The following is a 27,811-nucleotide window of genomic DNA, read 5'->3' on the forward strand; positions in this document are numbered from 1 at the left end:
ATAAATTGTAAATAATCTTGTTCTTGGGCGTGGCTAATGCAGAAAGTAACTAAATAAATGATAATAATCAAGTTTTAAGATAAGAAAGGGTCTATAACCTTAGACTTTTTTATTTGTAGGGATAACGGTTATAATGTAAAGATTCAAAATACAATGCTCATATTTTTTTTCCTTTGTAATATAAGATTTTCATCGCCTATGTTACATAAGCTATTTTAGTTAAGAAATATGTACACCTTTTGCCAAAATGATGTTGCAAGAAAAAAAATTTAAAGTGTCGCACTTTTAAAAAAAACAGTGTCGTATGTTTTTTTAAGAAAAGAGTGTTGCATCTTACAAAAAAATAGTGTTGTGCCTTTCAAAAAAAAAAAAAAAAAAAAAAAAAAAAAAAAAAAAAAAAAAAAAAAAAAAAAAAAAAAAACATATAAATTAAAATAAAATAGATCGAGATACAACTAAGGGAGAGACTAACTACTACAGCTAATCTGATCTACATTGACGCTTTCCAAAGACAGTCAGCAGAATAAGGGATAAATAATAATAACCTAGATGAGGTTGTGGAGATGTTGATGAATTTGTGGTGTCAGGTATTAAATTATGGGTATAATATACGTTGTCAGCTGGGCCATTTCAGTTAGCATCCGACCAGAAAAGGAGCCAAACTAGTGTAAGAGCACATTGTAAGATGTTTCTAATAATAAGGAGTGAATAAACTACTACACATTCATCATCATAAAATATTTGTTACCAACATCACCTGAGACAATAGGTCGATCAAATGTGTTGTTATAATGGGCCAAATTATGCCCATGACACTATGTCCGATTCTTTGATGTACCAACCCCTAGCAGTTTACAAAAAAAGAAAACCCGGAAGGGCAAGTCATGAACAGGAAATGACGGAAATGTAGTAAGGAGACAGAAAGAATAATATTCAACTATCACAGACCACTAGCAGACTCCCACTAGGAAGAATGGAGATGCAAAATACACAGCGACATTACCTGAAATATGGGTCAAAAGTACAATAAAACCAAGAATACAGAGTCAACGCATGAGCTATATGGCAGAATGTAACCATCACACTTGATCAATCAAAGAGAAGGAGTCAAGAGAGCGTAGCTGCTTCAAAAAAAATTGACGTATTTATTTATGACGTCTTTTTGAAGACGCGTTTCACTCAATGTTATCGCTTATGTTTCTTTTGCAGGTGCCTGATCTTTTTATTTATTTATTTTTATCTTTTTTTAATTACCACATGAATACGCCCAAAGTATCAGATCCTGGAAAAGAATATTTTCTCCAGGCTATGTCTAGGAAATGGAATTTTTGGGAGGCTTTTACTCTTTACGAACACACTCCGAAGTTACCATCCAATATAATCTGCCAAACCATGGAAAGTGATCTTAACTTGATAACCAAGATTAGGAAGACTTCTGCAGAACCATGTAAAGCAATATTATCTGATTTGAAGGTAAGATGGCATACATCTCAATACCATATTTATATAGACTCATTCATTCCTTTCCCTTTTATCGTGTTGATGGTTTTACGTAAAGCAGATGAAAAGCCAGCAACCTTCTAGATGATATTGGGTTTGGTTGCAAGGACAAAATTGAACGTGTGATGATGGAATGCTCAGGGTATGTATGATGAAAAAAATTCCAATATATAGATATCACACAAAGTCAGCGGTACTGCACTAACGCCTCTCCTTACTCACTCACACTTGTATATATAGGGAAGAAGACGGAAATCATACCAAAGAAGACACCCTGAAATTGATGAAATATACTAGCAACTGTTTGAAGAACGAAATAAATCAGTACCAATACGCTTCTTGGACGACATGTGGACGACGACGCATATTTACTATACAATGCATTAAGAATAAACTGACTTTACTATCAACCAGTCGTATGAGAATTGGAAAATGGTGCTTTGTGGAGATACGGTCTGCAATTGTACCAAGGGACTGGGAAGACCGATACTACTGAAATCGTGTGATAGAATTGTTGATGAAACTAAAGATAAGATTACAATCAAGTCAAAGTTATTGGAACCAAAATAGGAATTACTGACAATATACATGTATATACGACGATGACATCTTAGGAAATGCTGCTTGAACAAGAAGAAATAACTATAGTTTTGAAGAAATAACAATCAGGACTGTCTCCTGTGGATGTCAAGGATACGATTAAAGCGGTTAGTCGATCAGGTCAAGCAACAAAGGAAATGTAGTCTTATTCTTTTTTGTAAGTCGTTGTCATTATCATAATATAGTTTTACCCCTTTTTACAATATCACCAATACTAATATATGCTTCATTCTAGTTAATCTTTGTTTTTTTTGTGTGTGTCTATCTTCACTGCCCCCATTCCAATGACAAAGTCGTCAACTATGCCTACCATTTTCGTCGATTTGGATTGGATAACGACATCTAGGAACATCTCACAATGTGCTCTTACACTAGTTTGGCTCCTTTTCTGGTCGGATGCTAACTGAAATGGCCCAGCTGACAACGTACATTATACCCATAATTTAATACCTGACACCACAAATTCATCAACATCTCCACAACCTCATCTAGGTTATTATTATTATTTATCCCTTATTCTGCTGACTGTCTTTGGAAAGCGTCAATGTAGATCAGATTAGCTGTAGTAGTTAGTCTCTCCCCTTAGTTGTATCTCGATCTATTTTATTTTAATTTATATGTTTTTTTTTTTTTTTTTTTTTTTTTTTTTTTGTAAGATGCGACATCATCTTGTCAAAAGGTGTATAATAGAGTATTACAGAAGGTTTGAATTTTACTGCTAAGGTTGTTTTGATAAGGAATAGAATGATAACTAAATATGGAATGCTAAAATGTATCTACCTTTTATATTCCCTTATAGTAGTGATATCATTTGAATATATGACTGTATATTGTCATAATATGAACTCTTATTTCATAACTATCGTTTTATTTAATAACAACGTTTATCGTTTACCGTTTCTATTTTACTTCATATTTACTTTTTTTTTATTGAATATATTAACAGTGTCCTATTGCCGGTAATATTTGTATGTAAATTTATCTCAATTACTCTAATTTTTGGCATTGTTTACAGTGTTAATTACTAGAATAGCTGACTTAGAGTAATAGAGAATATTCACTTTCCCTTTTCTTGAGTATGATTTACAAGCTATTCTCCTATTATTCTGCTTTACAGTATGTGTATGTAAAAAATCATTCTTATATTTTTCCCTTTTTTAATTAAAGCCATAGTGACTCCGTTATAAATGGAAAGAAGCCGATTCTCCTTACTTTTATGCATTACAGAACTTTTATTCATTCTAGAGAACATCTGATTATGCAATTGTGTGTACAACCCACTCGCTCTAATTGAATGTCAGATAATAAAATTAATATCACGTGACCTTTAATGGCAGGGGTGGTCTCCTTTGATTAGTGAAATACGTAATATTGAATCTCTTTTTCGTTTATATCTCTTTTTTTTTATTATCTTAAAAAAAAAAGTATCCATCCATCCAATTCTATAAATCAACCGTTCAATTTACTCTCATACATCAAAAGGTATGTCGTCTACTTCTTTGGCAACTGGTTCCTCTGCTTCTTCTCCGATTCTATCGCGCTTCTTTGCTCAATATAAAATAATAACTCTTAAACAAAAAAAAATATGAGAAGAAAAGAAAAAAAAATCTCACTCAGTGAATTATGTCTTTTTTAATTACCATTGAATCATGTAACCCTTTTTTGATGGTGTTTTTGGCAACAGAAAAAAGAAAGAAGTAGTTACATATTTACTCGTTTACATGTACTTTACTATATTTTCCTTTCTCGCAATGGAATTGAAAATGTATACAATGGACGGAAAAAAAAAGATTCCTACATTTTTCAACATCATTTTCCCTTTAACATTCTGTTTGGAATATTTTGTCATCTACAACATTATTCATACACAGACACATACACATTATATTTTCTTTCCAGTATACTATCACTTCGACCAATCCTTTTTTCTTTATTTTACATCTTTCTTTTTTTTCATTTCAAATGCATTGCGTCATCATTTATTTTTTTTCCCCCGTTTCTCAATAATTTTCTTCTCCCTTTTTTTTGTTTCTGATGTTATTATTTTTATACTTTTTTCCGTATTTATCACCTAAGGGGATAAATACCAAATATTATATTTGGAAAAAAAAAAAGCAAGAAGAAAAAGAAAATAGAATAGTTCAAAAGACTGCAGAAGAGTCGTGAATATCGGAGGAAGACCAGACAGTTGTTGAATTTGATTAAAATTTGTTATTTTATTTATTTATTTTTTACTGACCACTCTATCAGTATTTTCAAATATGTCTGTTGCTGATCACACTGATGACCTTATTGATTACGAGGAAGAGGATGAACAAACCATCCAAAATGAAACTGCTGCTGCTCAACAAACTGATTCTTTAGCTGCTGATGATGAAGATAAAAAAGACAAAAAAGGTTCCTATGTCGGTATTCACTCTACTGGTTTCCGTGATTTCTTGTTAAAGCCTGAACTCTTAAGAAGTATCGTTGACTGTGGTTTCGAACATCCTTCTGAAGGTATGACGCGTTTTTATTTATTTATTTACTTACTTTTTTAGGTGTTACTTAAACAGAAATGTAAATTAACCAAATCTTGTTTGTATATGCATATATATTTGTATATAGTTCAACAAGAATGTATTCCTCAATCTATTTTAGGTATGGATGTTCTTTGCCAGGCCAAGTCTGGTATGGGTAAAACAGCTGTCTTTGTTCTTGCTACTCTTCAACAAATTGAACCTGTAAATGGTGAAGTCTCTGTCATTGTTCTTTGTCATACACGTGAATTAGCTTTCCAGATTAAGAATGAATATGGTCGTTTCTCAAAGTATTTGCCTGATATCCGCACTGAAGTGTTCTATGGTGGTGTTCCTATGAGTAAAGATGTCGAGATTTTGAAGGATAAGAACAAGTGTCCTCATATCCTTGTTGGTACTCCCGGTCGTGTTCTAGCTTTAGTTCGTGATAAACATCTCAAATTAGCTAGTGTTAAACACTTTGTTTTAGATGAATGTGATAAAATGTTGGAACAACTTGATATGCGTCGTGATGTTCAAGATATTTTCCGTGCTACTCCTCACCATAAACAAGTTATGATGTTCTCTGCTACATTAGCAAAGGATATGCGTCCTGTTTGTAAGAAGTTCATGCAAAATCCTCTTGAAATCTATGTTGATGATGAAGCCAAATTGACTCTTCACGGTCTTCAACAGTTCTATATTAAATTAGATGAAAGAGAAAAGAATCGTAAATTAAACGATCTTTTAGATACTTTGGAATTTAATCAAGTTTGTATTTTTGTTCGTTCTGTTGCTCGTGCTAATGAATTGAATCGTATCTTGACAGATTGTAACTTCCCAAGTATCTGTATTCACTCTCAAATGAGTCAAGATGAACGTATTAAACGCTATAAATCATTCAAAGATTTTGATAAGCGTATTATGGTAGCTACTGATATCTTTGGCCGTGGTATTGATATTGAACGTGTCAATATTGTTATCAATTATGATATGCCTGACAGTGCTGATACTTACTTGCATAGAGTTGGTCGTGCTGGTCGTTTTGGTACTAAAGGTTTAGGTATTACATTTGTATCTGATGAAAAGGACACCACTGTCTTGAATGATGTTCAAAGTAGATTTGAAGTTAACATTGCACCTCTTCCCGAGGAAGTTGACATTAATAGTTACATGACCTCTTAAATCTTTTTAATAATCTTTATAAATCATTTTCTATTTTGACAGTTTTTTATATATATACAACATATATTTAACAAATTCATTTGGAAATCTTATATTTTGCTTTTTATGTTTTTTTTATCATAATATATTATAAATACATTTCGAACGATTCCATAGTTTTTTTTATTTTATTTTTTTGTTTTGTTTTGTTTTATGACGTACAAGTACAGTCATTTCCTACCAATACTATTTCATACATGTTGGAATAAGAAGAAAGTATAAAATTGAAACGATATTTTATATTAAGAAGCTATCTTTCTATGTTTATTGTCGTATGCGTGAATTTTATTAGTCAATCATAATATATACATATATTTTTTTTTTACAAGGTAAATTGAGTTTAAAGTTGTTTCTTGACTACGATTGCATTATAAAGCAAATATTCTTTTTTTTTTTTCTTTTCCATTTTCTTTCTTCTTTTTCATTTTATTTATTTCAACTAAAGCTAGAATAGTTGCTGTTATGTTTCGTTTACCGAGAATTGTTAATACTCATACGTTAAAGGCATGTATTCGTCAACCATCATACTCTGTTAAGAACTTTCAAGTTAAACAGTATTCTATTATGCAAAATGTTCGAAAAGGTAATAATTTATTTATTTATTCTTAATAAGCATATATATTAATATCGATTTATATACCTCTTTATTTTTTTTTAATATAGAGATGTTTGCTATGCCTAAAAAATCTATATCTGAGACTAAGCCTATGGGTATAGCGAAAATCATTACATTAGCTGCATTCAGTACAACAACAACTCCTTTGCTCTTTCAAAAGCCTGTACAATGTCAAGGTAAAGTTTGAAATAGAAAGGATATAGAATAAAGATCATTTCAAAAAGTACCCAGAGAAGAGAGAGAGAAGAAAGAAAGTAAATAACTCATTATATAATAGCTGCTACTTTTGTTAACACTCAACAAGATTATAATATCAAAGAAAACGATAAAATAGCTACTGGATATAAGAACACTTCTCTGATTCATAAAGGTGAACTTACCTTTGGGACTTTTCTTGGTATTTGTACTGGTTTTTTAATTAAAAAAGTTGGAAAGATTTTTGCAGCATTTGTGGGAACCGGTTTTGTATTTTTACAGGTATAAATCAGATATGTTTATTTATTTATGTTTGCTATAATTAAGCCTTTTTTTTCTATATATATAAAGTATTTATCTCAACAAGGTTACGTTACTATTCATTGGGATCGTTTAGAAGGTGGATATACAAACGCGTTAGATTTAGACAAGAATGGTAAAGTAACTAGACGGGATCTTCAATCAAGATGGCAAAAGCTTATAAATTTCTTGACAAATAATATACAATTTAAATCTTCTTTCTTGGTTGGATTTTATGCTGGTATTCGTTACGGTTAAAATGTCTGTTTCATTCAAAATAGTGACTGGTGCTTAATCAAATAAATTGTGGCACTGATTAAGAAAATATGAAAATATATAAATGTGTTCTTTTTTTGGATTTTTTTTTTTTTTTTTTTTTTTTTTTTTTTTTTTTTTTTTATATATATATATATCTTCTTTCCAGTTTTTTCAATAAAGTTCAATGGAAAATCCTTTTTATGCTGCTAATATTAAAACATTAAAAGAGATTTTTCCTTCTATAGATGTAACAGTGATAAATGATATTTTATGGTCTGTTAAGGGTGATGTCAACAGAGCATTTGAATCACTTTTAGCAATTAACTCATCCGGGAATGTTAATAGAATAGAAAGTAATTCACAATCATCATCACCACAATTACCGCCTCGAACTAGTAGAGTACATATTTACTACAAGAAAGTTTTATAGTTTAGTTTACTCATGCTGTGTACCTATTTTTATTTTATTTTTTATCTATAGTTATCAGGCAATAATACCAAATTAACTACTACAGAAATCAACAGAACAAATTCACTAAATGTATGATACACAATACTTGATCATAACGTTCATGCATCAATATGTTTTTTTTTTTCTTTTAGACTAATTCGAGGACTTCATTAACTTTTCGCGAAGAATTAGCTCAATGGCGTCGAGATCTTCAAGAAGAAAGTAATAGGCGAAAAGCTGCTAGGAATGCCTCAGTTTCAAGTATGTGTGTGTGTGTGTGTGTGTGTGTGTGTGTGTTTTCTTTTCTAAAATTTTTATTTTAATTTATCATGAAAATATAGGCAGATTAAGCAGGCCTTATATTCGAGGTATAGAAATACATTCGTGCTCTTATAATAAAAAGTTTCTTATCAAATATTACATTTTTTTTTATTATTATTATAGAGCAAAATTCAACTTATAGCAACAATAGCAGAATATTACATAATCACGGTAAACCTATTGTAAAAAGTATTCTTAAAAGGAACTCCTTTTGTACTAACTACAAATTATTTTTATTCATATTAGAAGCAGCCAATAACGTTCAACAGTAAGTCTATAATTTAAAATTGATTATAGTGCATTAGACCGATGTTTTACTATTTGAATTGTATCAATCGTTTTTTTTTCCTCTAAAATAAGAAGTAGTTCAACCACTAATATCTCCCAGCCTAATAACTTACCCAGTGTAGGCGATCGAATGCATAGTAAGTTATTAATCCGTTATAATCTTTATTTTATTTTATTTTTTTTTAAATATGACTTTGACATAACAACTTTTAAATCAGATCGAAGTAACAGCTATTCAATGACAAGGACACTGTCGGAACCCAATAATCATAATTCAGTTAGAAATGACTGTCCTCCTCCATTACCAAGAAGGCAAACCATTAATAGTTTAAGTAATATTTTTTAGTTGTATATTTTGTGTATAATTATCACTCATATCCACCATTATATGTAGTGAATACAAATCTACCTTCCACAACTTCATTTTCACCATCTCAAGAACAAGAAACAGTAATACCTCCAATAAACCCAAATTATAGAGAGCCCGCAGGTAATATACATATATATCTATATACATACATACATATGGAGTATACAAACAATTGACTTGTACTTTTCAAAACTCACTAGAAAATGAAGTGCTAATTAATCCTTTTGAAGAACAGGATCTTCCGCCTCCTGCTTATACTGAAATTTCAAATGATACTATTTTAACACTGAATAATGAATAATGAACAGTAATAAAAAAAAAAAAAAAAAAAAAAAAAAAAAAAAAAAAAAAGCTCAATAAGTATTATTTTCTTTCTTTCTTTCTTTATTTATTTTTTGTAAATGTAATAGTAAATGAGATATTATACACATGCAGTTGCTCTTTTTTTTTTTTTTTTTTTTTTTTTTAACTTAAGAAATTATAAATCATGAAAGTCTTTTCCAGTAATAGTTCTTTTCACATAACCAGCACGAATGACCCAATCACCAAAAGGTTCACCTTCATTTCTTTCTAAAGCATATTGTTTAATTAAGGGACCCACCTCTTTCAAAATACCTTCCTCCTGTAGATTTTCACGATAAAGCTTGTTTAGACGCTCACCCTTAGGACTACCGCCTAAATACATATTATAGGTGTTAGGAGCCTTTCCAACAAACGCAAGCTCAGCTAAATAAGGACGTGCACAACCATTTGGACAACCTGTCATACGGACAACAATCGAGTCTTCACGAAGGCCAGCTTCTTCCATCAATTCTTCGAGCTTTGTAATCAGTTGAGGTAAATAACGTTCAGATTCAGCCATAGCCAAACCACACGTTGGAAGCGCTACACAGGCCATAGAAGTTTTACGAATACCACTGAAAGGGAAATTATCCAACTTATATCTTGCCAAATGGGCCTTAGTCTTCTCAAGGTCGACCTCTGGTACATTACAGATAACCAAATGTTGATTAGGTGTTAAACGGAATCCACCTTTATGAAATTTAGCAAGCTCACGTAAACCAGTTTTACAAAGGAAATCAGGAGTATCCCTAACACGACCATTTTCAATGAACATTGTAAAGTTCCATGTATCGCCAACTCCTTTCGTCCAACCATAACAGTCAGTATTGTTTTCAAAATAAAAGGGTCTTGCTTCTTCAAACCTGACACCACTACGTTCTTCAATCTCCTTCTTAATGAAGTCAACACCAAGGTCGTCAATCGTATACTTGAAACGGGCATGTTTACGATTTACACGGTCACCATAATCACGTTGAGTAAGAACAACAGCTTCTGCTACCTTAGTTGCAGCTTCAGCAGGGATATAGCCAATAAGTGTAGCAGGGCGAGGATAAGTCTTGTTGTTACCATGTGTCTGACCCATACCACCACCAATAACAACATTATATCCAATGACTCTTTTAGTATCTTTATCTACAATAGCGATAAAGCCAAGATCATGAGCATAGACATCTACATCATTATTCGGAGGAACAGCAACAACAATCTTGAATTTTCTTGGTAAATAAGAAGGACCATAAAGGGGTTCAAAGTCTTGCACAGCATGCCCAGCGACCATGCTGTTATCTAACCAAATTTCATGATAGGCATTTGTTTTAGGAGCAAGTAGGTCCTTTAATTCCATGACAAATGATTGAACTTGCTCATGTATTTCAGGAATTTCAGTAATAGTAGTGCTCATGATATTACGATTCACATCACCACAGGCAGCCAGAGTTGAAAGTAAAGCCTTATTAATTTTTCGAATAGTGGTTCGTAAATTTTTCTTTAAAATACCGTGGAGCTGATACGTTTGACGAGTAGTTAACTTCATTGTTTTATTACCATACTTTTCTGAAAGTTCATCCATAACAAGCCATTGTTTAGATGTAGAGACGCCACCTGGAGTACGAACACGGACGAGGAAACTGTAGGCCCTTTCAAGTCCTAGTCTCTTACGTTCTTCTCGTAAATCACGATCATCTTGAACATAGGCTCCATGAAATTTCAATAACTTTTGAGTTATTTCAGTGACACCACCCGTAGAATTATCTACCAATTCTTGAGCAATATTACCACGAAGATAATTGGAATCAATCTTCATTTGATTATCGGTATAGACAGGTTCTTCATCACCTTCATTCATATCCTTAATACCAAGTGCCTTCCAAAGTTCAGGTTGCCAAGCTGCTAGACCAGTTTCAAAGCCATCCTCGTCTTGATCATCACCTAAACCCAAGGCAACAAATCTTGTTGCACCTAAATTCTCAAATTTAGCATCCAAAAGTTTACTTGGACGATTATAGAAAATAGAATCTTCTTCACGAGGCCAATAATGACTGTCACCCAAACCAAAGACAGTATAACGAAGATCAGAGAGGTTAATGTCACCAACAACTAATCCATTCAAGGCCTTCCAGAATTCACGAGCATTAGATGGCATCTCTCCTTGACCCGCAGTGGAACAGACGATAACAAGGTTAGTTTCATTAGCAAGTTCCTGAATATCTCCATAATCATCCATAGCCATTAGCGTGACTTGAAGCCCTTTTGATTTAGCACGAGTAGCAATCTTCTTCGCGACTCCTTCAGCATTACCATTATCAGAACCAAAAAGAACAGTAATAGGAGGCCCATTATCAGAACCCATACCAGATAACAAACGAGCATAGTCATCACGAGCCTTCTTTTTCAATTCATCATGACGTTTTTTGATATCCTTTTCATTAATAAAAATATATATTTATATCAGTTAAATAATCATTTTACAATTCCTATAATAATAACTTACAGATTCTAAAGAACTAACAAGAACATTTGAAATATCAGGATGACTTGAACTTAATTGAGTAAGAAGGTTTTCACGAGCCAAAAATTCTTCAAGTTGTTTCTTAATACATTGAGAATCTAAAGTAAATACTTCTTGACCTGTCTTTTCCAAAGCAGGATTCCAACGATATAATGGCCAAGATCCATTATCAACACAGATCTTAGTTTCCTTCAAGGAAGCAATAGGATTTATTTCTGTATCAGAGAATTGAGGTAAATAGGCAAGCACGATAGAGGGTCCCTGATAGGCATCAGCTTCCATAAGAGCCTGTAAGACACCGGTATAAGAAGCATACAAGGCAACAGAGGCAACATAGATGTTACCAAAGTTCATAGCATAGAGACCAATGTCTTTCTTGCGCTTCTCTCGTTCAACTTCGCTTGAATAAGGCGTTGTATCCACAATTAAAAGATTCATGTTTTCTCCAGAAGTGATTACATGTTGGATACCAGATTGACCGAAATCATAAGCCCAAGAATCAGAACCAATAAGCCAATTTGAAGTGGTATACAAAAGATTTCTCTTATTCAAGATGGTTTGAGCAATAGATGATTCATTCACAATTGGTGTCAATACCTTGATAACCAAATCAGAAGCCTCTTGTACCTTTTGAACCTTGGATTGAGGAGAATTAACTTGAAGAAGCCATTGGGAAAAAATTTTGACAATATCTAAAGGAAGATCTCCATTATGAATGGCATCCATCACATAGTCAACTAATCGGGTACGTTCTTGAATTTGATTCAACAGACGACCATATCCAAACTCAGGCGTAGCAGAATTAGGAAGAAGGTCATCAGGTGACCAGATAGAGAGGGACCTGTAAGCATTAGCAATAACCAAGCGAGAACCAAAGACTTGATCAAGCATCTTAAGATAAGGTTCTTCAATAGATATAGTCACATGAGTTTTTTTATCTGGAGAGGTAAGACTTTCTTCAACATAAGAAAAGCTTTGTTCATTAGCCCAGGAATCAGGTACACGGATTGTTGAGAACTTGCCATGCCTAATTACATCCGATAAACTATTACTTTTGAAAAATAAGTGAATATCTTCAACTAAAAGAAGATTAGCTTGCATTTCATATGCTGCCTTCTTGACACCAGCCGGAAGAGAAGAGACATCACGTTCCACAATAATAAAACCTTCATGAATTAAGGATTTGATAGCTTCAACAGCAGCCTTTTCATCATGTTTATTTAAATGAGAAGAAGTTAAAACAACAGCATCAGCAATCTGAATTAAAGAAGGTAATAGGGAGCCAGATTCTAAATTAGCGAGGCGGACATGAGTACTAGATCCAACAGTATATAACTGAATCATTTTCTTTCCAACTTGACGAGAAACAAAGGACATAGCGAGTGAAGAGCTTCCGATAAAGATAGCTTGTTCAGTCAACTGAGGTAAAACCTGTAGTGATTTATTGAAATCAGTAGAGAGAGAAGAGACTTCAAAATAACGACTCAAGCTACCAGAGACTAAGCCATTCACAATAGAGCAAACGGATTCAGGAGTAAAATCATTATCATGAACACCATATTGGCCACTAACAAAATCTACATTTTCTTTTTCTACTGATTGATATGTAGCAACAATATCTAAAAAGAGCGGGTTCCAAGTGGATGTATAATCATCCGTAGGCTCAAGAACAGCAATACGTTGGACTGTATCAGGTAATGAGTTCAGGAGGGCTCTGCTAGACCAAGGACGATAGAGACGAATTTTTAAAGAACCTACTTTTAGTTTAGGATCAAGCTGACTCAAAGCCTTTAGAGTTTGTTCAACAACAGTAGCACCTGCACCCATGGAGACAATAACAAAATTAGCTTCAGGATGGCCAGAGTATTCCAAAGGAGCATAAGATCTTCCAGTCATTTTTGTTACCTCACTAGCTATTCTTTCATATACTGTATAGAGATCCTCTTCTTTGACTTTCTTTTCGTCTTCTTCTGTGCTTACATTGGCTTTATATTGAAGATAGGTAGACTGTTGAAACAGAGATGGTAAAGATTTGTTTTTGATCTTTTCATCCACTAATTCTTTAGGAATAAGTTTGAGTAAAGTTTCATTGTCAAGTGTTTGAATGGAAGTATATTCTTGAGAAATTCTTTTGCTATCAAAGAAGTGTAAAAATGGTGTAGCTGTCAAAAGTGAAACCAATTGTGCAACTAAAGATAAATCATAAGTTTCTTGAACAGTAGAAGAACTTAAGAGAGCTAAACCACTTTGCCTCACTGACATAATTTGAGTAAAATCAGCAAATACAGAGGAGCTTGCAGAATGTTCAGCAGCTACATGAAGAACCACACTTGAATTGTCATTAGCCAATTTATACAAATAAGGAATGGCAGCTAATAAAGACTGAGAAGACAATAAAGCTGTTGTAACTTGTCGATCCGCAATTGAAGTAACAACTTGAGATAAAGGATCATTGAAAGGATCAAGTTGGATGACTTTAACTTCTTGATCCCACAAGTTTGTCTGAGTGATTAGTGAGATTTCAGAATTGTCGCATGCATAAACATGTTCATTTAATGTTTGAGCAAGACTTGACACTGCCTCTCTTCCATTTAGAACTCTGAACATACCTGACTCTAGTAAGTTTAATTATATTTGATATAAAAGAATTAGAAAAACTGTGTATGAAAACTTATTAATGAAAGTAAAGCATTAAATATATTCATACATATAAGTATATTTATATGTATATAAATATATATAAAACTGATTATATAAGTAAAACAGGGAAAAAAAAATTGATTTTGACAAAAACTGGAGTTGTAGCACACAATTTTCAAGATAAACTATTGGCTGATGAACCCTTCTTCTCAGTTTAATTGAGCTCCTGGAAAACCATTAGCAAATGAAAAAAAAATATATATATATAACGGTCTGACTTTTTATTAACAAAATATACATAGTCTAAGTAAAAAAAAAAAAAAAAAAAAGAGAAAAAAATTAACGTATTATGGTAACTGATGGTGGGAATATTATTTCCTTGTTTTTACATATTTGGTATTATTCTTCCATGAATTATTTAACATAATACAATCATCCTTAATACTATTAGGTTTGTTAAAAGTTTCCTTTTTGGGAAGTTGGTTGCCATTTGGGATCTTCACAATATATTTAAAGGGGCGACCGTTAATCTCGGTTGTAAATGATAAAAATCCATTTGATACAACATAAGCCGGTTCTGTTGACAGATTAGAAGTAGCAGTGTCAAGAGTGTTTTTCTTTTGCTTTGCTGGGTAATTTTGATCTGCTTGTATTGTTACTTTATTCGTCATCATCTTTTGATATTTATTAATTTCCAACTGTAAATATTCTAACTGAATTCTATTGACACTTATTGCCTGTTTCAATTGACGAATTTCTTCGTCTTTTTCAGTCATTGATTGATTTAAATTATAGATTTTAATTTTATCATCCGACGACGACTCTAATTTTAAGCGAAGATTAAAATATTTAGATTGTAATTCTTCGTATTTTTCTGCCCATTCCTCGGTTATTTTCTTTATTTCATCCTCTGATTCCATCATATCAGCCCAATTACTAATAGATTGTGATTTTTGATTATCAACAGTGGAATCATGATGATGACAATTTGTAATATTTTTTGCTGTTGAATGATGATCCTTTTCTTGTTTGTTACTATGGATAAGTGATTCTGTATCTATATGCTTGCATCCAAGTTGTTTTAATTCAATATTTTGCTTTTTTATTATTTCTTCATAAGTACATGTCCTTTTACTTAGTTCTTTTAACTGCTTTTTTAATTGTTTATTTTGAATTTCAAGAGACATGATTTTATTAGCTTGATCACTTGGCTTGGTGATCTGTTCTTCTATATTATGTTGCTTATGTTCCAAGTCAAATAACGGTTGTCGAACTTGATCATGCTTTGTTTTAGACAAATTTGATCCATTTTCTAGAATAAACATATTACTTTCTTCTAAAGTAACGCTCTTGGTTGAGGAACAAAGTGAAGGAGAATGAGTGGATTCCAACATAAAGTTTCTTTGAATATCTGCTTGTGTTTCTATCAGTCGTTCCGTGATAGTTTCAGTAAAGCTTATCATCTCCTTTCTTTGCTCTTCCCAAATTCGACGCGCATCCAAATGACTTTCTGATATTTTCCAAGTAATCTGGGCAAGATGTGCTTTCATAAGATCGTCCATTTTATGAAGTAGTCCATATTCAATACGTTTACTATTCACATCTTCATTTTCTTCTTGAATTGTTAATCTATTCTCTTCATCTCGCTCATGTGATGTATGCGGTGCAAGTGAATATGATAAAGAATTTGATGGTAGCTAAATATATAGGAAGAGTAAGATGCGGAAGGAAAAAGATAGGTTATCGATCAATCAACATATGTTATTATTCTTACATACAGTAGAAACTTCACTTAATTTCCTTAACACCATAAATCTTGGGCTAACAGCACTATGATTATTGTTATTATTATCTTTTGAACAACCATCAATCATAGATAATGCTTTTCTCTCTTTCTTTGATGACAAAAATAGAGAAGTTGAAGCATCCATTGTGTTTTTTGAAAGCCTATGTGCTTTAAAGGAACGTGAAGGAGGACATAGAGCATTAAATGAATTCATTTCTTGTGATGAACAATGTTCACTAAACGAATATTTTCTTTCACGAGAATTGTTTTCTAATACAGTTTTTAAATATCCTAAAATAAATAAATAAATGTGTGTTTGTAAAGACAAATTTTTGATTGAAGATACCTTGTCTATGAACTTCATCATCTTCAAAAATCGGTGTGGTTGGATGACAGCTAATGTCTAAAGAATAATCCATTCTTTTTATGTTCAGTTCTTGTGAATTCTATTAAACAATACAATGGCAATATATATTATAATAAGTTGAATGGAATACATTATGCATCTGAATGATGGATCTACCTCATTTGTTAACGTTAAACCATTATCTTCTTTTTTGTCATTTTTATTTTTTGTATATGATAAATCATTGGATTTCTTATTATGAACATAAGAAAGAAAAAAAAATAAGTTGTTTGTCAAAAAAAAAAAAAAAAAAAAAAAAAAAAAAAGAATTCGTTCAAAACACTAACCAAATTGGGAACTTTAATGTTAGGTATTTCATTACTTTTGACAATCATTCGTGACGTCTTTTGATAAATTAAAATGATGTTTTAACGAGTTGATTTTAGGAGTTAAAGTAAATTATTTTTAAGGTGAATAAACCAAATATATAATATTATTAAATCAAAAAGAACAAGAAGAACACATATAATATAACATCCCATTATTTTTTTTTTATTTTGTGTTCTTATTAAAAGTTATTTTCTTAGTTTCAAAAAAAAAATGGTAGATCAACAATAATAAGAATTACTATGGTTACACGCCTTATAAATCGTTATTTTGTAGCAATAGAAAACGTGGTTGCTAGATTGAGTTGTACATAATTTAAATTAGTTATCATATACTGTATTTTTCGAAATTATTCGCGCACTTTTTAAAAATACTTTCAAGCACTAACCAAAATAAATTTTAAGCACTTGTCCAAAATAAATTCAAGTACTTGACAAAATAAATTTCAAGCATTATTAAAAAAAAAATCGAGCACTAACGGAATAAAAATTGATGCATAAGATATCTTCATTAATTTGAGTTTTTATTTAAACAGTCTTCAAATCTCGACACTGAATGCCTGCAAAATCCTTGGAGGTCGCTTACGAGCACATTGTTGCAAGCTTCTCTGATATTCTCAGACAACGTTTCTTCTTCAAGTAGTATTTCCCTCTTGACTTTACTCTTGCAAACAGACCAGAACTGTTTAATTGAATTTAGTTTAGGTGAGTAAGGAGGGGGAGAGAGATAAATGCAGCCGTAACTATGAGCCTCAATATACTTTCGAATGCCAGCGTGATTATGAATAGGACAGTTGCCCATTATCAGATAATGTCCCTTAAACTTTTCATAATTTCTATCGTGCTAGCGATAAAAATTGAAGTAATTACCAGTTACTGTACCCACCTTTTCTTGTCTCTGGCTTCTTGACAACCCCACCTAAAGCCTTTCTTTTCTTTTCTTTTCTTTTTTTTTTTCGATGGTGCTGTGACCTTTTGGAATCTTTAACTGTACATTTATTACACTAGGGGCTATGATAGTACGTGACTTTGCCTTTGTAACATTGAACATTTTTCAAATTTATTGATAATTATCCTTCGTTAGTAGTATAAAGTTTAACTAACTTATGAACTAATTCAGTCATTTGTTAAAGACCAAAATATAAAGGAAAAAAAAAACCTTCCTTCTGTATACTTTAATACCGTGTAAATGATAAAAGGAACTATTCTCTCAGATGCGTAGATTAATTGAGTGTGTGCCATTTAAAAAAGTCATGATTTCAAAAGTTAATTTGCATCAACATGGACTAGATGAGTAAGTTTAAACTTGACTAGTTTGTATTGAACAAGAAAGATATTTTTCTTTTTCTTTTTTCTTTACATGTAAAGATAGAAACCAGTAACATGAGCAAAAGTGTATTAATACTTTATTTAAATATTTTTTTCCACTTACAAGCTATTCGTCATTGATAATAAAGAAGTGTATATTTGATTCATGATGAATTTATCAGTCCATAAACATTTTTTCCATGTGTATATGTATACATTAATAAAGAAGAAGTTATCTATCCAGCTATACACTACACATCTTTATTATTATTATTATTATTATTATTATGTTGAGTACATATTCAAGAAATACATTAAAGAAAATTCACACTTTTAAATAATATTTAGGAAATAATAGATTTTATTACAATTATACAGTTTATAAGCAATAATATATATTTTATATATAAAAGAGAGCTAAAAAGTAAAAGTTAGTTAGTAAGAACATTATTTTATAAAAAAATAAAATAAAAAGTCAATAAAAAGCCAATTGAACATTCAGGTCTAAAATATGGGGTGGAGGGTCTAAAATATAACATTATGGAGAGATAATACTAGAATGACGATTGTTGAGACCAAGTTGCTGAAGAGACCCATTTGTTGCACCCAGCCCGGTGGGGATATAGAGACGCCTACCCTCTACCTATTACCCATCAGTAAAGGGTAGAATGATATACTAGTTGCCCACCTTCACATCTACCTGTCAATGTGTCCCGCATAGATAGAGATATATTTATATGTATATCGTCATCATTATGTTCAAGTCTATGGTTTTTAAAGAAGAAGAAGAAGAAGAAGAAAGATAATAAGATAAGAGAATAAATAACAAGAAGAAGAAGAATAATAAGAGAATAAATAGAGAAGAAGAAGGATAATAGTAAGAAAAGATAATAAAGAAGAAGAAGGATAATAGGGAAGAAAGAGGAATTTTGTTTGAAAAATAAGGCGTGTTTATATCCTTTTTTTTTTTTTTTTTTTTTTTTTTTTTAGCTTAGCTTACTTTTTTTAAGGAGAGAAAATGTAGAGTAAGTGTATTAAAATATACGTGTGATTAATTATGAAAATCATGCATTGTATAAATTTTTTTTTAAAAAAAAAGCTAAAATTATTATGTGTACTACTGCAGTCTAAAGAAGGAATATGTTTCATCAAAAAAAAGTAAATAAATATTAATTATAATTTGTATTCTATACAATTAACTAACTACTCTTCTGTAATAAAACAAAGCATTGAACATTTTATATCTTTTTTATCTTCTTGTTCATGTATACATTATTATAAGCAAAGCATAAAATATACCTTTTCAAAAAAGGAGAAGATAAGGAAAAAAATGTAGTAATTAAAAAAGATAAACAAAGGAGAAAGTAGGAATTCAAAAGAGGAAACATGTATACAATATGTAAATAAAGAAAGGAGCCTAGGGCGTTTTTTTTTCTTAATCAAGAAGAAGGATCAGCACGAATATATTCTCATATCATATCATGCATATTGTTCTATTAATATATTATTTTAGGTTAACCATATGGCGTATAATATTACTATACTATTTAGAAAGTAGCGTGTAACAAACAACAATAAGCAAAATCTAGAGTGTACATAAGCTAATGTTATCTTATCTTTATACTACATAGTATAGCATAGTATAATATAGTACAGTGCAGTATAGTATAGTATAGTGTATATATAATAACTGTATTATAATATTATCATTTTATATACAAGGAAATCAACTTAAATATTTCCATAGACCCTAATTTAGTAGGGAACAAGATAAAGACGTATATGAACAATCTAAACATATAAGCCTAATTGTTTATTTAATTTATGATACATATAGGTCATATAGTAAATTATTATGATTTACTATACGCAGCAATGTAAATACTGAGGATAAGAAAAGTGTGCATATATTTTTTTTTGCTTATTTCTTGTGTTCCCTCACGCAGATTAAAAAAATAGGGGGGAGAGAGAGGAAACACAAGAAATTAGCAAAAAAAAAAAAAAAAAAAAAAAAAAAAAAAAAAAAAAAAAAAAAAAAACTGGTTGTTTGAAGTTCAATTCGTGGATTGTGAGAGGGTCATTTCATACTTTATTTTAAATAAAAATATTAGGTATTAAATTGGAATATGATTCAAACAATTATTAAACTGGTTCTTTGAATGTTGAATTATATTTTCAAAATGTTGAATAGGAACTTCATTCGCAGCACCAACAATTCTTCTTTCTTGCAGGGTTTCGGTATCTTCAAGCTTTTCACGTCTAACTTTACGTTTAATTAACGCCCAAAATTGCTCGATGAGGTTAAGCTCTGGCGAATATGGAGGAAGATACACGCACTTATAGTTGTTATAGAACAAGCTCTGGATATAATCATAAGTAATATTATAGTAAATGAATTACATAATAAAGGATAAACTGTAAGCCTGAATATGAAATAAAACTCTGTATATAACATCTTGTAAATAATACAAAACTTGTTGACATCCAATAGTCTAGATGTATCAATTATAAGACTTTGTATCATTTCTAAATATTTATTTTTATAACCTTGACAAAGGATTCAGGTCGTCTTTGATCTAATAAAATAAAACTACAAAAAATATCAGGAACATATACTCAGATTGTATAATAAATTTTTTATTTAAAACTTAATCAGATCAGTCTCTTGAATCAACAAGACGTGTATAGATGAATACTAACATTGTTCCATGACTCTTGTTCTTTTCTAGTTATTTTATTTCTTTGATTCAGGATTCATTAGTATAAATACTAGCAGTAGTTGTATAGACACGAAATAGCCTTTAGGTCATTCTTTTTGCACTGAATAAACAAGTCTCAAACTATACTTCCTTCTGTTCTCTTTCTCTTTCTTTTCTTCTGTAAGTCATACCATCACACTTACCACGCACATTATTTGAACTCACACTACTGTTATAATTTTTGTCAATTATCCTCATATGTGTGATAAGCGACTTTAATAACTTTACCCAATATAGGATTATCTATATCAATTACATCTATTATACGGATTTTAGCTTCGTGCTGATTGGAGACTAGCAATTAAGAACTTGTCAAAAGCTTCAGCACCCATCATATTAGAGATATCCAATTTTAATTTTTAGAGACTTATGTATACATTAATCAGAAATGAATGATATTTGCTTTAACATTAGAATTCGTTCTGAAAACATCAAAAATCAAAATTGCCTTTTTTTTTGTGACTTAGAATACGTCCATAGCTCTCATTTTAACAATATATAGCCTCGATCCATAGGTTCTTTGTCTTATATAACCAAGTTTTGGTATTAAATATTTATCGTAGAATTCACTAAGGTGGTAGCAGATTTGCCTGTTTGATCATTGTCACAACTTCTAAAGGTTTTTTAGCTCTCTACATTTCTTACCCAACTACCAATGTTAAAATGATTCATATATCTTCTATCATTTTTATCAGCTTTGGCCACTAAGTCAATATCCTTAATATCCTTCCTTATTAGAGTAATTATTTTTAATGTTGGATAGCTTATGTGATGTATCAGCTATAACAAGTCTGCCATCAGTTTCATATTATTTTTTGCGCTATCAGTCCTTCGTTGTGTTCTCATCATTAAAAATTTGCTATTTATATTATATTATATTGTTGTTGTTATTATTATTAATATAATATTCGCCTTCATATTATTATTATTTTCGTCTATTACTGATGAGTCTATTGCCTCGCCTCTGAATTAACATTTTTTTTCTTTATCCCAAAACTGTGTTCTATAAAAAGTTGTGTGCTTATTTTTGCCATACAGGATGTTTTTTTTTTATGATAACTTATTCTTTCATGTTTTTTTATGTACGTCGTTGTTTTTTAATTTGTAAAATTTAATAATATTTTCTTCGTTTGTCAATTCTTTACATAATATTTCTTCTAGTTCAAGTCTTTGTGTATAACCACACAAGTAGTTTATACTATTTCCTTACTGTTACATATTATAATTTACAAGTATTCTGTAACCACAACAAGTATGACAGTGGTTCTAAATAAATAATGTGTAACTTTTTATAGCAATTGTACTACACAATACGTGTTAACTTTAGAGTCCATCCTCCCTTCTTTTTCATTTTTTTTTATTTTATATGAGAAAAAAAAATTATTGAAGAGGAAGTCCTTTGTAGTGTAGAGGTGGATTAGATTCTGTTCTTGTTTGCTTCTACTACAGCCGTGTTACTCCCAGGAATTCTCTCAATGCTGCGGGCTTTCCTCTCTTGCATGGTAGGAAATTACCCCGCGATTTAACAACATCTTTTTATCGACCTCCATTTGAAGGCCTGGTGTTGAACATTGGATCCTGGAAGGTAGCATGTTATCATCAAAGCTCAGAACTAACCCCGATTTTATTATTTAATCACTCCCATCTACAGCTAACAAAGTTCATCTCTCCATGATCGCCGCTTGGCCAACAGAAAGGCGCTGCCCTTTCCGATCAAGTTGTTTTATTTACCTCAATTTTTTTGTTTATAAACCCAAACTTTTAGGTATAGTTGCCGAATTGTGGTATTCAGAAAAAAATAAAAAACATTTCCCTTTTATGCATGCATATGCTATAATCTTATATCATCAAACAATTTTTTTTTAATAAGAATTCAACGACCATCGAAATAAATAGGCATAGTCAGAGTCACTTACTCTTCCTTTATTAAATATTTAGATTTAAAGTACCTGGACAAATAGTATAAAGGAATGCGGCTTCAACTTATTTATGTATTATACTTCTTCATGTTTTATAAACTTAAGGAAGTTGGTACACTCTACTGACAATACTAAATAGGATTATTCTGTCGTAACTAATACTTTTCTAATGCATCTCTGACCATAGATATTCTTATATGAACACCTAATTGTTAAAATTATAGATAAAACTGTAGTATTACTTGTAAAATATCAAATAATACAAAGATAAAAGAAAGTCAAGAGTCAATAATTTTTATTTAGCTATTTGTAAGAATTGTTAAAGAAGTCTGAGGATAAGATGTGGATCAGAAAAGTGTTAGTTACGACTTGATAAGATATGTTAAAGATAATGAAGTGTTAGAAATTTTTAATATTATTTGATGAAGCGGATTAAGAGAGATTGAGGGGAATCCAGACAGAATTCCTTGATCCGCTTGTTTAATCAAGGAACATGACAGTTTTTTTTTTTTTTTTTTTTTTTTTTTTTTTTTTTTTTTTAATAAACAAAGTCATTGTATAGTACAATAGTTCCAAATAAGTTAAAGTAGTAAAATGTATATGATTTTCGTGATCAACTACACAACATATTTATTGTTTATTGAAGCTGATTAAAGACATTTGAGGAACAAAATCTCACCGAGTTATTAAACACCATGTCTGTTTTTCCTATAATTCGTTTACATTTTCAAAGTTCAAACAAAAAATCTGCTTTTTGTCAGATTATCAAAAAACTTTTATTTGAAAAATTAGATGGATTCTATTTCATAACATTTTATAATAAAGCACACAAATGTCAGTTGAACATTTATCTATGTGATCAATAAAAGAACATCATCTAACTCCAGTTCACTCTTACTTTAAAGTCGAAATGAATCAAGGTGCTCAGGTTGTTTATATACATTTGGAGTTGATATGACTTAAAAATGATAATATTGATACGATATATAGAATAGCATGTAAAAAATGAATACAATTTGTGGTTGGGCATGTATAATACGTATGATATTTTTGGAAATTGGAATACTTGTATTTGCTAATAACAATAGAGATTTTTTCCCTTTGAAGAGGCTTGAAGTCATTACTACCCATTTAATTGACTCAAAATGTACTCATAAACAGGTCCAGTTGTTCTGTTCAACCGAAAGTTTGACCAAACTAAAGCGTGACAGAGGGATCATTGGCACAGTAAAGGAACCTAAGGAAGTGTTTAAAGAAAATGAGTAGTTAGATATACTTGTTTTACTAACGCGAATTAACTTACTTGAATTGTTTTTCAGAGAAGCCAGCAGTGAAAAAAAAAAGAGATCGTCGGCCACTTTGCTCATACATGGTGGTACACTACAATAGGCACATGAAGAACAGAACCTCATATCATCATATAATGGTCAATATAATCAGATAACGATGTCTCTTTTTTTTTTTTCATCTAATCCTATACCAGTACCGCTGATCCCTCAGTAATGTCATCACTACCCGTTTAGTCGACTCAAAACGTACTCATAAACAGGTCCAGTTGTTCTGTTCAACCGAAAGTTTGACAAAACTAAAGCGTGACAGAGAGATCATTGGCACAGCAGAGGAACCTAAGGAAGCGTTTATAGTGCAATAAATAAAAAAACAAAATAAACGACGTAATCAGAAATTGTAGCTGCATTCCCAAGAATGTAAAGATGCAGCCTTTTTTAAAATTCAGCGACCAATAGAACTCGATAGAATTTTTTGCACTTCTTCGTAGAACTTTTTGACCTTTAATATACTTCGTGAGTTTTCAAGTCCCAAAACTTAGAGTCAAATTAGCCTTGCCTGCCTTGCCTTGGTCATTTGACGTATGGTAATATTAGGTTGAACTTGCTCCAAGAATCGTGGTATTTTGGTTTTAATACCAGCTTTTTTCTTTTTTTTTTAATGGCTATATAACGTTGATATTAAAAACGTATTTTTTTTTTTTTTACTTTTATATTTGAGTATTTCTTATAAGCCTTACAATTGATCTATTTTTTTTATTTTGTTTTTTTTTATTCTTCATGTTAACTACTAGATTCTATCATCACCTCCATTTCTGTTGCTTTTGTTTGTGATGAACTAGAAACAGAAGAGCTTCAATATCAGCCAAAAGAAACTGAAGCAACTGTTAAAGCGCTATATCGTTTTAGAGATTCTTTCTAATATTTTAAATCTCATCAAATCGAAGAGGAATCTAAAGATACTGTATGGAAACAGAAGAATTTGAACTTGGTTTTGTCTCGTCTACCTCCTGTGATTTGGACAGCTACCAAAAAAAAAAAAAAAAAAAAAAAAACTCTACTTCAGATTTAGACGGATAATAGCCTTTTTTTTATCCTGGTTTTGAAATGTCAAGTATCATTATATGGCAAAGTCTTTTTTTTTTTCTTTACTTGATGAATTCAAAGATATAAATAAACATAAATAATCTGTATATTTAAAGAAACATGACGGGAGAGAGGGAGAGAGTAATAAAGCAATGATTGGATAGGTATACAGGATTTATAAAATAAATCAACATTTGCTTATAATATTAGGAGCAGATATGTGTTCATTGGGTGATAAATCTTCTTCTGTTTTCACCATAACCAATTCCTTTCTTAATACATACGATTTTAAACCTAATGCTGATATTAAACCAACGGTAGCAAAGGCAAAAGAGCCCCAAAAGGACATTTTGATTGCATCCATATAGATAGTGGATACAATCGTTTGAGTTGGTTCAGGTAAGCTCCATAAATAGTCAGAGCTTTGACGAACAAGTTCAGGTATAACGTTCGGTAGATGAATCGAATTCAATCCCTTTGTTAATGTGTTGGATAAAATACTGCCCTGTGTTGTAATTCCTGTGATGCCTCCTACTTGATCACAAAACGTCATAAAGGCTACGATAGTGGGTACACTTTTTTTTGTTAATAATGAGGAGACAAGAAAAAAAAAAAAGATAATTCCATTATAATGAAACTTACTTTTCAATAGAAACTGAAGCTTGAGCGGTAATGATTTCACTGTTGATCATGCCTCCACTACCAATACCAGTAATTATCATAAGACCAACAATGAATCCTCGACTCGATTGAGGAGTTAGCATATTTAATAAACCACAAGCGATTACAAGAATAGAAAGCGAGGTGCGTGATGCCCAAGTATATTTACCAGATTTAACAATCGTAATACCTGTTAAAACATTAAAAATGCATGCGAATAGTACAAGACAAAGTAGTTCAAGATTACTAGCCATCGATTCTTCTTTACGAATGACTGTAAGGTATAAAGGAATGTAGGTCATCAATGATTGGAAACAACCTCCATAACAAAAAGCAGAGAACAAAATGAAGCATGTACTACGATTCGCTAATATGCCTCGGGGTATAATAGGGTCTTTAGCAAATTTATGTTCAAATAGAGCAAAAGCGAATAAAAGGACACCTGATATACATAAAAGAACAATAATGACAGTTGAATTCCAATCATAGGTTGATCCGCCCCAGCTGAGAGCTAACACAAGACAAACTACACTTATTGACCAAAGGAGAATACCATATAAATCGATATGTGTTAATTGATGATACATAGTATGATAAGATTGAAGATGATTTTCTATTGAAATGAAGATAAGAAGAAGTGCTATTATAGAACTTTTTAGGCAAAAAAAAAAAAAAAAAGTTGTATTGTTATTTCCATTTTTTTTTCTTATGCAAGTTAAATCCCATATTTTATAAACAACACTTACAAGCCAAGCTAATACAAAATAATTAATAATTAGAACTTCACTTGGGAACAATGGGTTAATTACTTACTGCCATCCAAAATACAATTCTCCAACCTGCTTTAGATGTTGCAACTCCACCTATTTACAACATAAATCATTAAAAGCCTTAAAAAAAAGGGGGGGTTATTTATTACCTAAAAGTGCACCTACAATATAACCCAGTCCCCAAGATATACCAAGCATGGACTGATACATACCAATATAACGTACGGGTATGTAATCTATTAGATCGAATTTAACCATACATCTAGTGTTATTTTTTTTATTTATTCTATTTTTTTTTTATTTATTTATTTATTTTTTTATTTACACTACCTGCTACTATAATTTTCATTAATGTATCAAATGCACCAATGCCTAACCCACAGAATGCTCTAGCAATAATGAACATGATCATTGACTGAGCTGCACCACATAATATAATGCCAAATAAATAACTAGCTGTTGCAAACAAGAGACATATTTTCCTTCCAACAATATCAGCACATTTTCCATATATAGGCTGTGATGTTGAAGCTGTTAATAAAAAGGCCTAATGTTTTATATAGATATATTAGTTGGAAAAAAAAAAAAAAGATAAAAATAAAGATAAAAATAAAAAATAGCTTACTGTATTCACCCAGCTATATAAACTAAATCCATTAAATTCTATCATTAATTCAAAGTAAAAAGGAAATAAATATAACATATAACATAGAATCATCATTGTTTTATATATACCAGCAGCAACAAGAGGTGTATTACTTGCTACAATAATATTATCAAATGCAGCTATAAATGAAATAACACATAAACTATTATTTAAAAATATTAATCCGAGTATTAACAAAAAAAAATTTTTTTTTCTTCTTTTCTTAGATAAAAATAGATGTATTTATTACGATAGAATGATTAGATAAAGCTTTTTCTTAGTAGTAATGGGTAAAGATGTTTTGGACTCAGCATCTTGGTTTTTAGTTGCTTCAGTATGATCTCTAGAAATTAGATCTTTAAATTTTAACATTAATGATCTTTATTAAAGAAGAAGAGGAGGGCGGACGGGGAGAAAATAATAATAAATAAAAAGAGAGGAGAGAACAAATCAATACTGAGTTTAAATATATTAATAAGAGAGAAAGAGGGAGAGAGAGAAAAAAAAAAAAAAAAAGGGCGTCTAAGGGGTGGTGGTAATATTAAATGACATTTTGTATTTTTTTATTTATTTATTTAAACAAGACTTGTCAAGAAGAACGTAATTTAATCCATATTTTTTTAGATAAAGAAGAAGGAGAATATTTACAAATACAGTACACGTATGCTATCTACGAACATCGTAAAAAGTAATAATAACTCTTTATCAATGATGGGTGTAAACTTGATTATAGAAATTTTATTCTCA

The 27,811-nt window shown here is 31.0% G+C and overlaps 10 protein-coding genes across 10 annotated transcripts; 6 read left to right on the plus strand and 4 right to left on the minus strand.

The window, feature by feature from the left end:
- Positions 1-1,580: 1,580 nt before the first annotated feature.
- On the plus strand, positions 1,581-1,996 carry BX663DRAFT_440892 (uncharacterized protein; the record flags this gene model as incomplete). The annotated part of the gene is made up of 2 exons (XM_051523422.1): positions 1,581-1,642; positions 1,741-1,996. Coding segments are annotated over 2 exons (318 nt in total), but the record flags the coding sequence as incomplete, so codon positions are not given.
- Positions 1,997-2,741: 745 nt separating this feature from the next.
- BX663DRAFT_520717 (uncharacterized protein) lies at positions 2,742-3,523 on the plus strand. The gene has a single exon (XM_051529142.1). It carries the CDS (start codon positions 2,845-2,847, stop codon positions 3,061-3,063), a length of 219 nt encoding a protein of 72 aa, XP_051379598.1. The 5' UTR covers positions 2,742-2,844; the 3' UTR covers positions 3,064-3,523.
- An 838-nt stretch (positions 3,524-4,361) lies between these two features.
- Positions 4,362-5,783, plus strand: BX663DRAFT_441008 (ATP-dependent RNA helicase uap56; the record flags this gene model as incomplete). Its single annotated transcript, XM_051523428.1, has 2 exons — positions 4,362-4,599; positions 4,708-5,783. 2 exons carry the CDS (start codon positions 4,362-4,364, stop codon positions 5,781-5,783), a joined length of 1,314 nt encoding a protein of 437 aa, XP_051379599.1.
- A 432-nt stretch (positions 5,784-6,215) lies between these two features.
- Positions 6,216-7,291, plus strand: BX663DRAFT_520721 (FUN14 family-domain-containing protein). Its single transcript, XM_051529143.1, has 4 exons — positions 6,216-6,405; positions 6,486-6,614; positions 6,716-6,915; positions 6,985-7,291. The coding sequence occupies exons 1-4, from the start codon at positions 6,285-6,287 to the stop codon at positions 7,189-7,191; spliced, it is 657 nt and encodes a 218-aa protein (XP_051379600.1). The 5' UTR covers positions 6,216-6,284; the 3' UTR covers positions 7,192-7,291.
- A 31-nt stretch (positions 7,292-7,322) lies between these two features.
- On the plus strand, positions 7,323-8,583 carry BX663DRAFT_520722 (uncharacterized protein). Its single transcript, XM_051529144.1, has 7 exons — positions 7,323-7,591; positions 7,673-7,732; positions 7,795-7,903; positions 7,984-8,010; positions 8,087-8,134; positions 8,210-8,388; positions 8,470-8,583. Exons 1-6 carry the CDS (start codon positions 7,376-7,378, stop codon positions 8,233-8,235), a joined length of 486 nt encoding a protein of 161 aa, XP_051379601.1. The 5' UTR covers positions 7,323-7,375; the 3' UTR covers positions 8,236-8,388; positions 8,470-8,583.
- Positions 8,584-9,088: 505 nt separating this feature from the next.
- BX663DRAFT_537945 (uncharacterized protein) lies at positions 9,089-14,214 on the minus strand. Its single transcript, XM_051530669.1, has 2 exons — positions 11,455-14,214; positions 9,089-11,382 (listed from the first exon to the last, which is right to left on the minus strand). The coding sequence occupies exons 1-2, from the start codon at positions 14,077-14,079 to the stop codon at positions 9,100-9,102; spliced, it is 4,908 nt and encodes a 1,635-aa protein (XP_051379602.1). The 5' UTR covers positions 14,080-14,214; the 3' UTR covers positions 9,089-9,099.
- A 259-nt stretch (positions 14,215-14,473) lies between these two features.
- BX663DRAFT_520733 (uncharacterized protein) lies at positions 14,474-16,738 on the minus strand. Its single transcript, XM_051529145.1, has 5 exons — positions 16,592-16,738; positions 16,422-16,496; positions 16,245-16,344; positions 15,891-16,189; positions 14,474-15,809 (listed from the first exon to the last, which is right to left on the minus strand). Exons 1-5 carry the CDS (start codon positions 16,637-16,639, stop codon positions 14,484-14,486), a joined length of 1,848 nt encoding a protein of 615 aa, XP_051379603.1. The 5' UTR covers positions 16,640-16,738; the 3' UTR covers positions 14,474-14,483.
- Positions 16,739-19,993: 3,255 nt separating this feature from the next.
- BX663DRAFT_563771 (uncharacterized protein) lies at positions 19,994-20,895 on the minus strand (the record flags this gene model as incomplete). The annotated part of the gene is made up of 2 exons (XM_051532026.1): positions 19,994-20,246; positions 20,841-20,895. 2 exons carry the CDS (start codon positions 20,893-20,895, stop codon positions 20,053-20,055), a joined length of 249 nt encoding a protein of 82 aa, XP_051379604.1. The 3' UTR covers positions 19,994-20,052.
- Positions 20,896-23,372: 2,477 nt separating this feature from the next.
- Positions 23,373-24,267, plus strand: BX663DRAFT_545531 (uncharacterized protein; the record flags this gene model as incomplete). Its single annotated transcript, XM_051530931.1, has 2 exons — positions 23,373-23,843; positions 24,166-24,267. Exons 1-2 carry the CDS (start codon positions 23,622-23,624, stop codon positions 24,265-24,267), a joined length of 324 nt encoding a protein of 107 aa, XP_051379605.1. The 5' UTR covers positions 23,373-23,621.
- Positions 24,268-24,932: 665 nt separating this feature from the next.
- Positions 24,933-27,580, minus strand: BX663DRAFT_520749 (major facilitator superfamily domain-containing protein). The gene is made up of 9 exons (XM_051529146.1): positions 27,315-27,580; positions 27,154-27,227; positions 27,044-27,081; positions 26,749-26,965; positions 26,568-26,654; positions 26,462-26,511; positions 26,395-26,402; positions 25,631-26,299; positions 24,933-25,563 (listed from the first exon to the last, which is right to left on the minus strand). Exons 1-9 carry the CDS (start codon positions 27,434-27,436, stop codon positions 25,176-25,178), a joined length of 1,653 nt encoding a protein of 550 aa, XP_051379606.1. The 5' UTR covers positions 27,437-27,580; the 3' UTR covers positions 24,933-25,175.
- Between the last annotated feature and the right edge of the window lie 231 nt (positions 27,581-27,811).

Source organism: Cokeromyces recurvatus, assembly GCF_025118155.1.
Source record: "Cokeromyces recurvatus strain NRRL 2243 chromosome Unknown BX663scaffold_29, whole genome shotgun sequence".
Classification (NCBI taxonomy): Eukaryota; Fungi; Mucoromycota; class Mucoromycetes; order Mucorales; family Mucoraceae; genus Cokeromyces; species Cokeromyces recurvatus.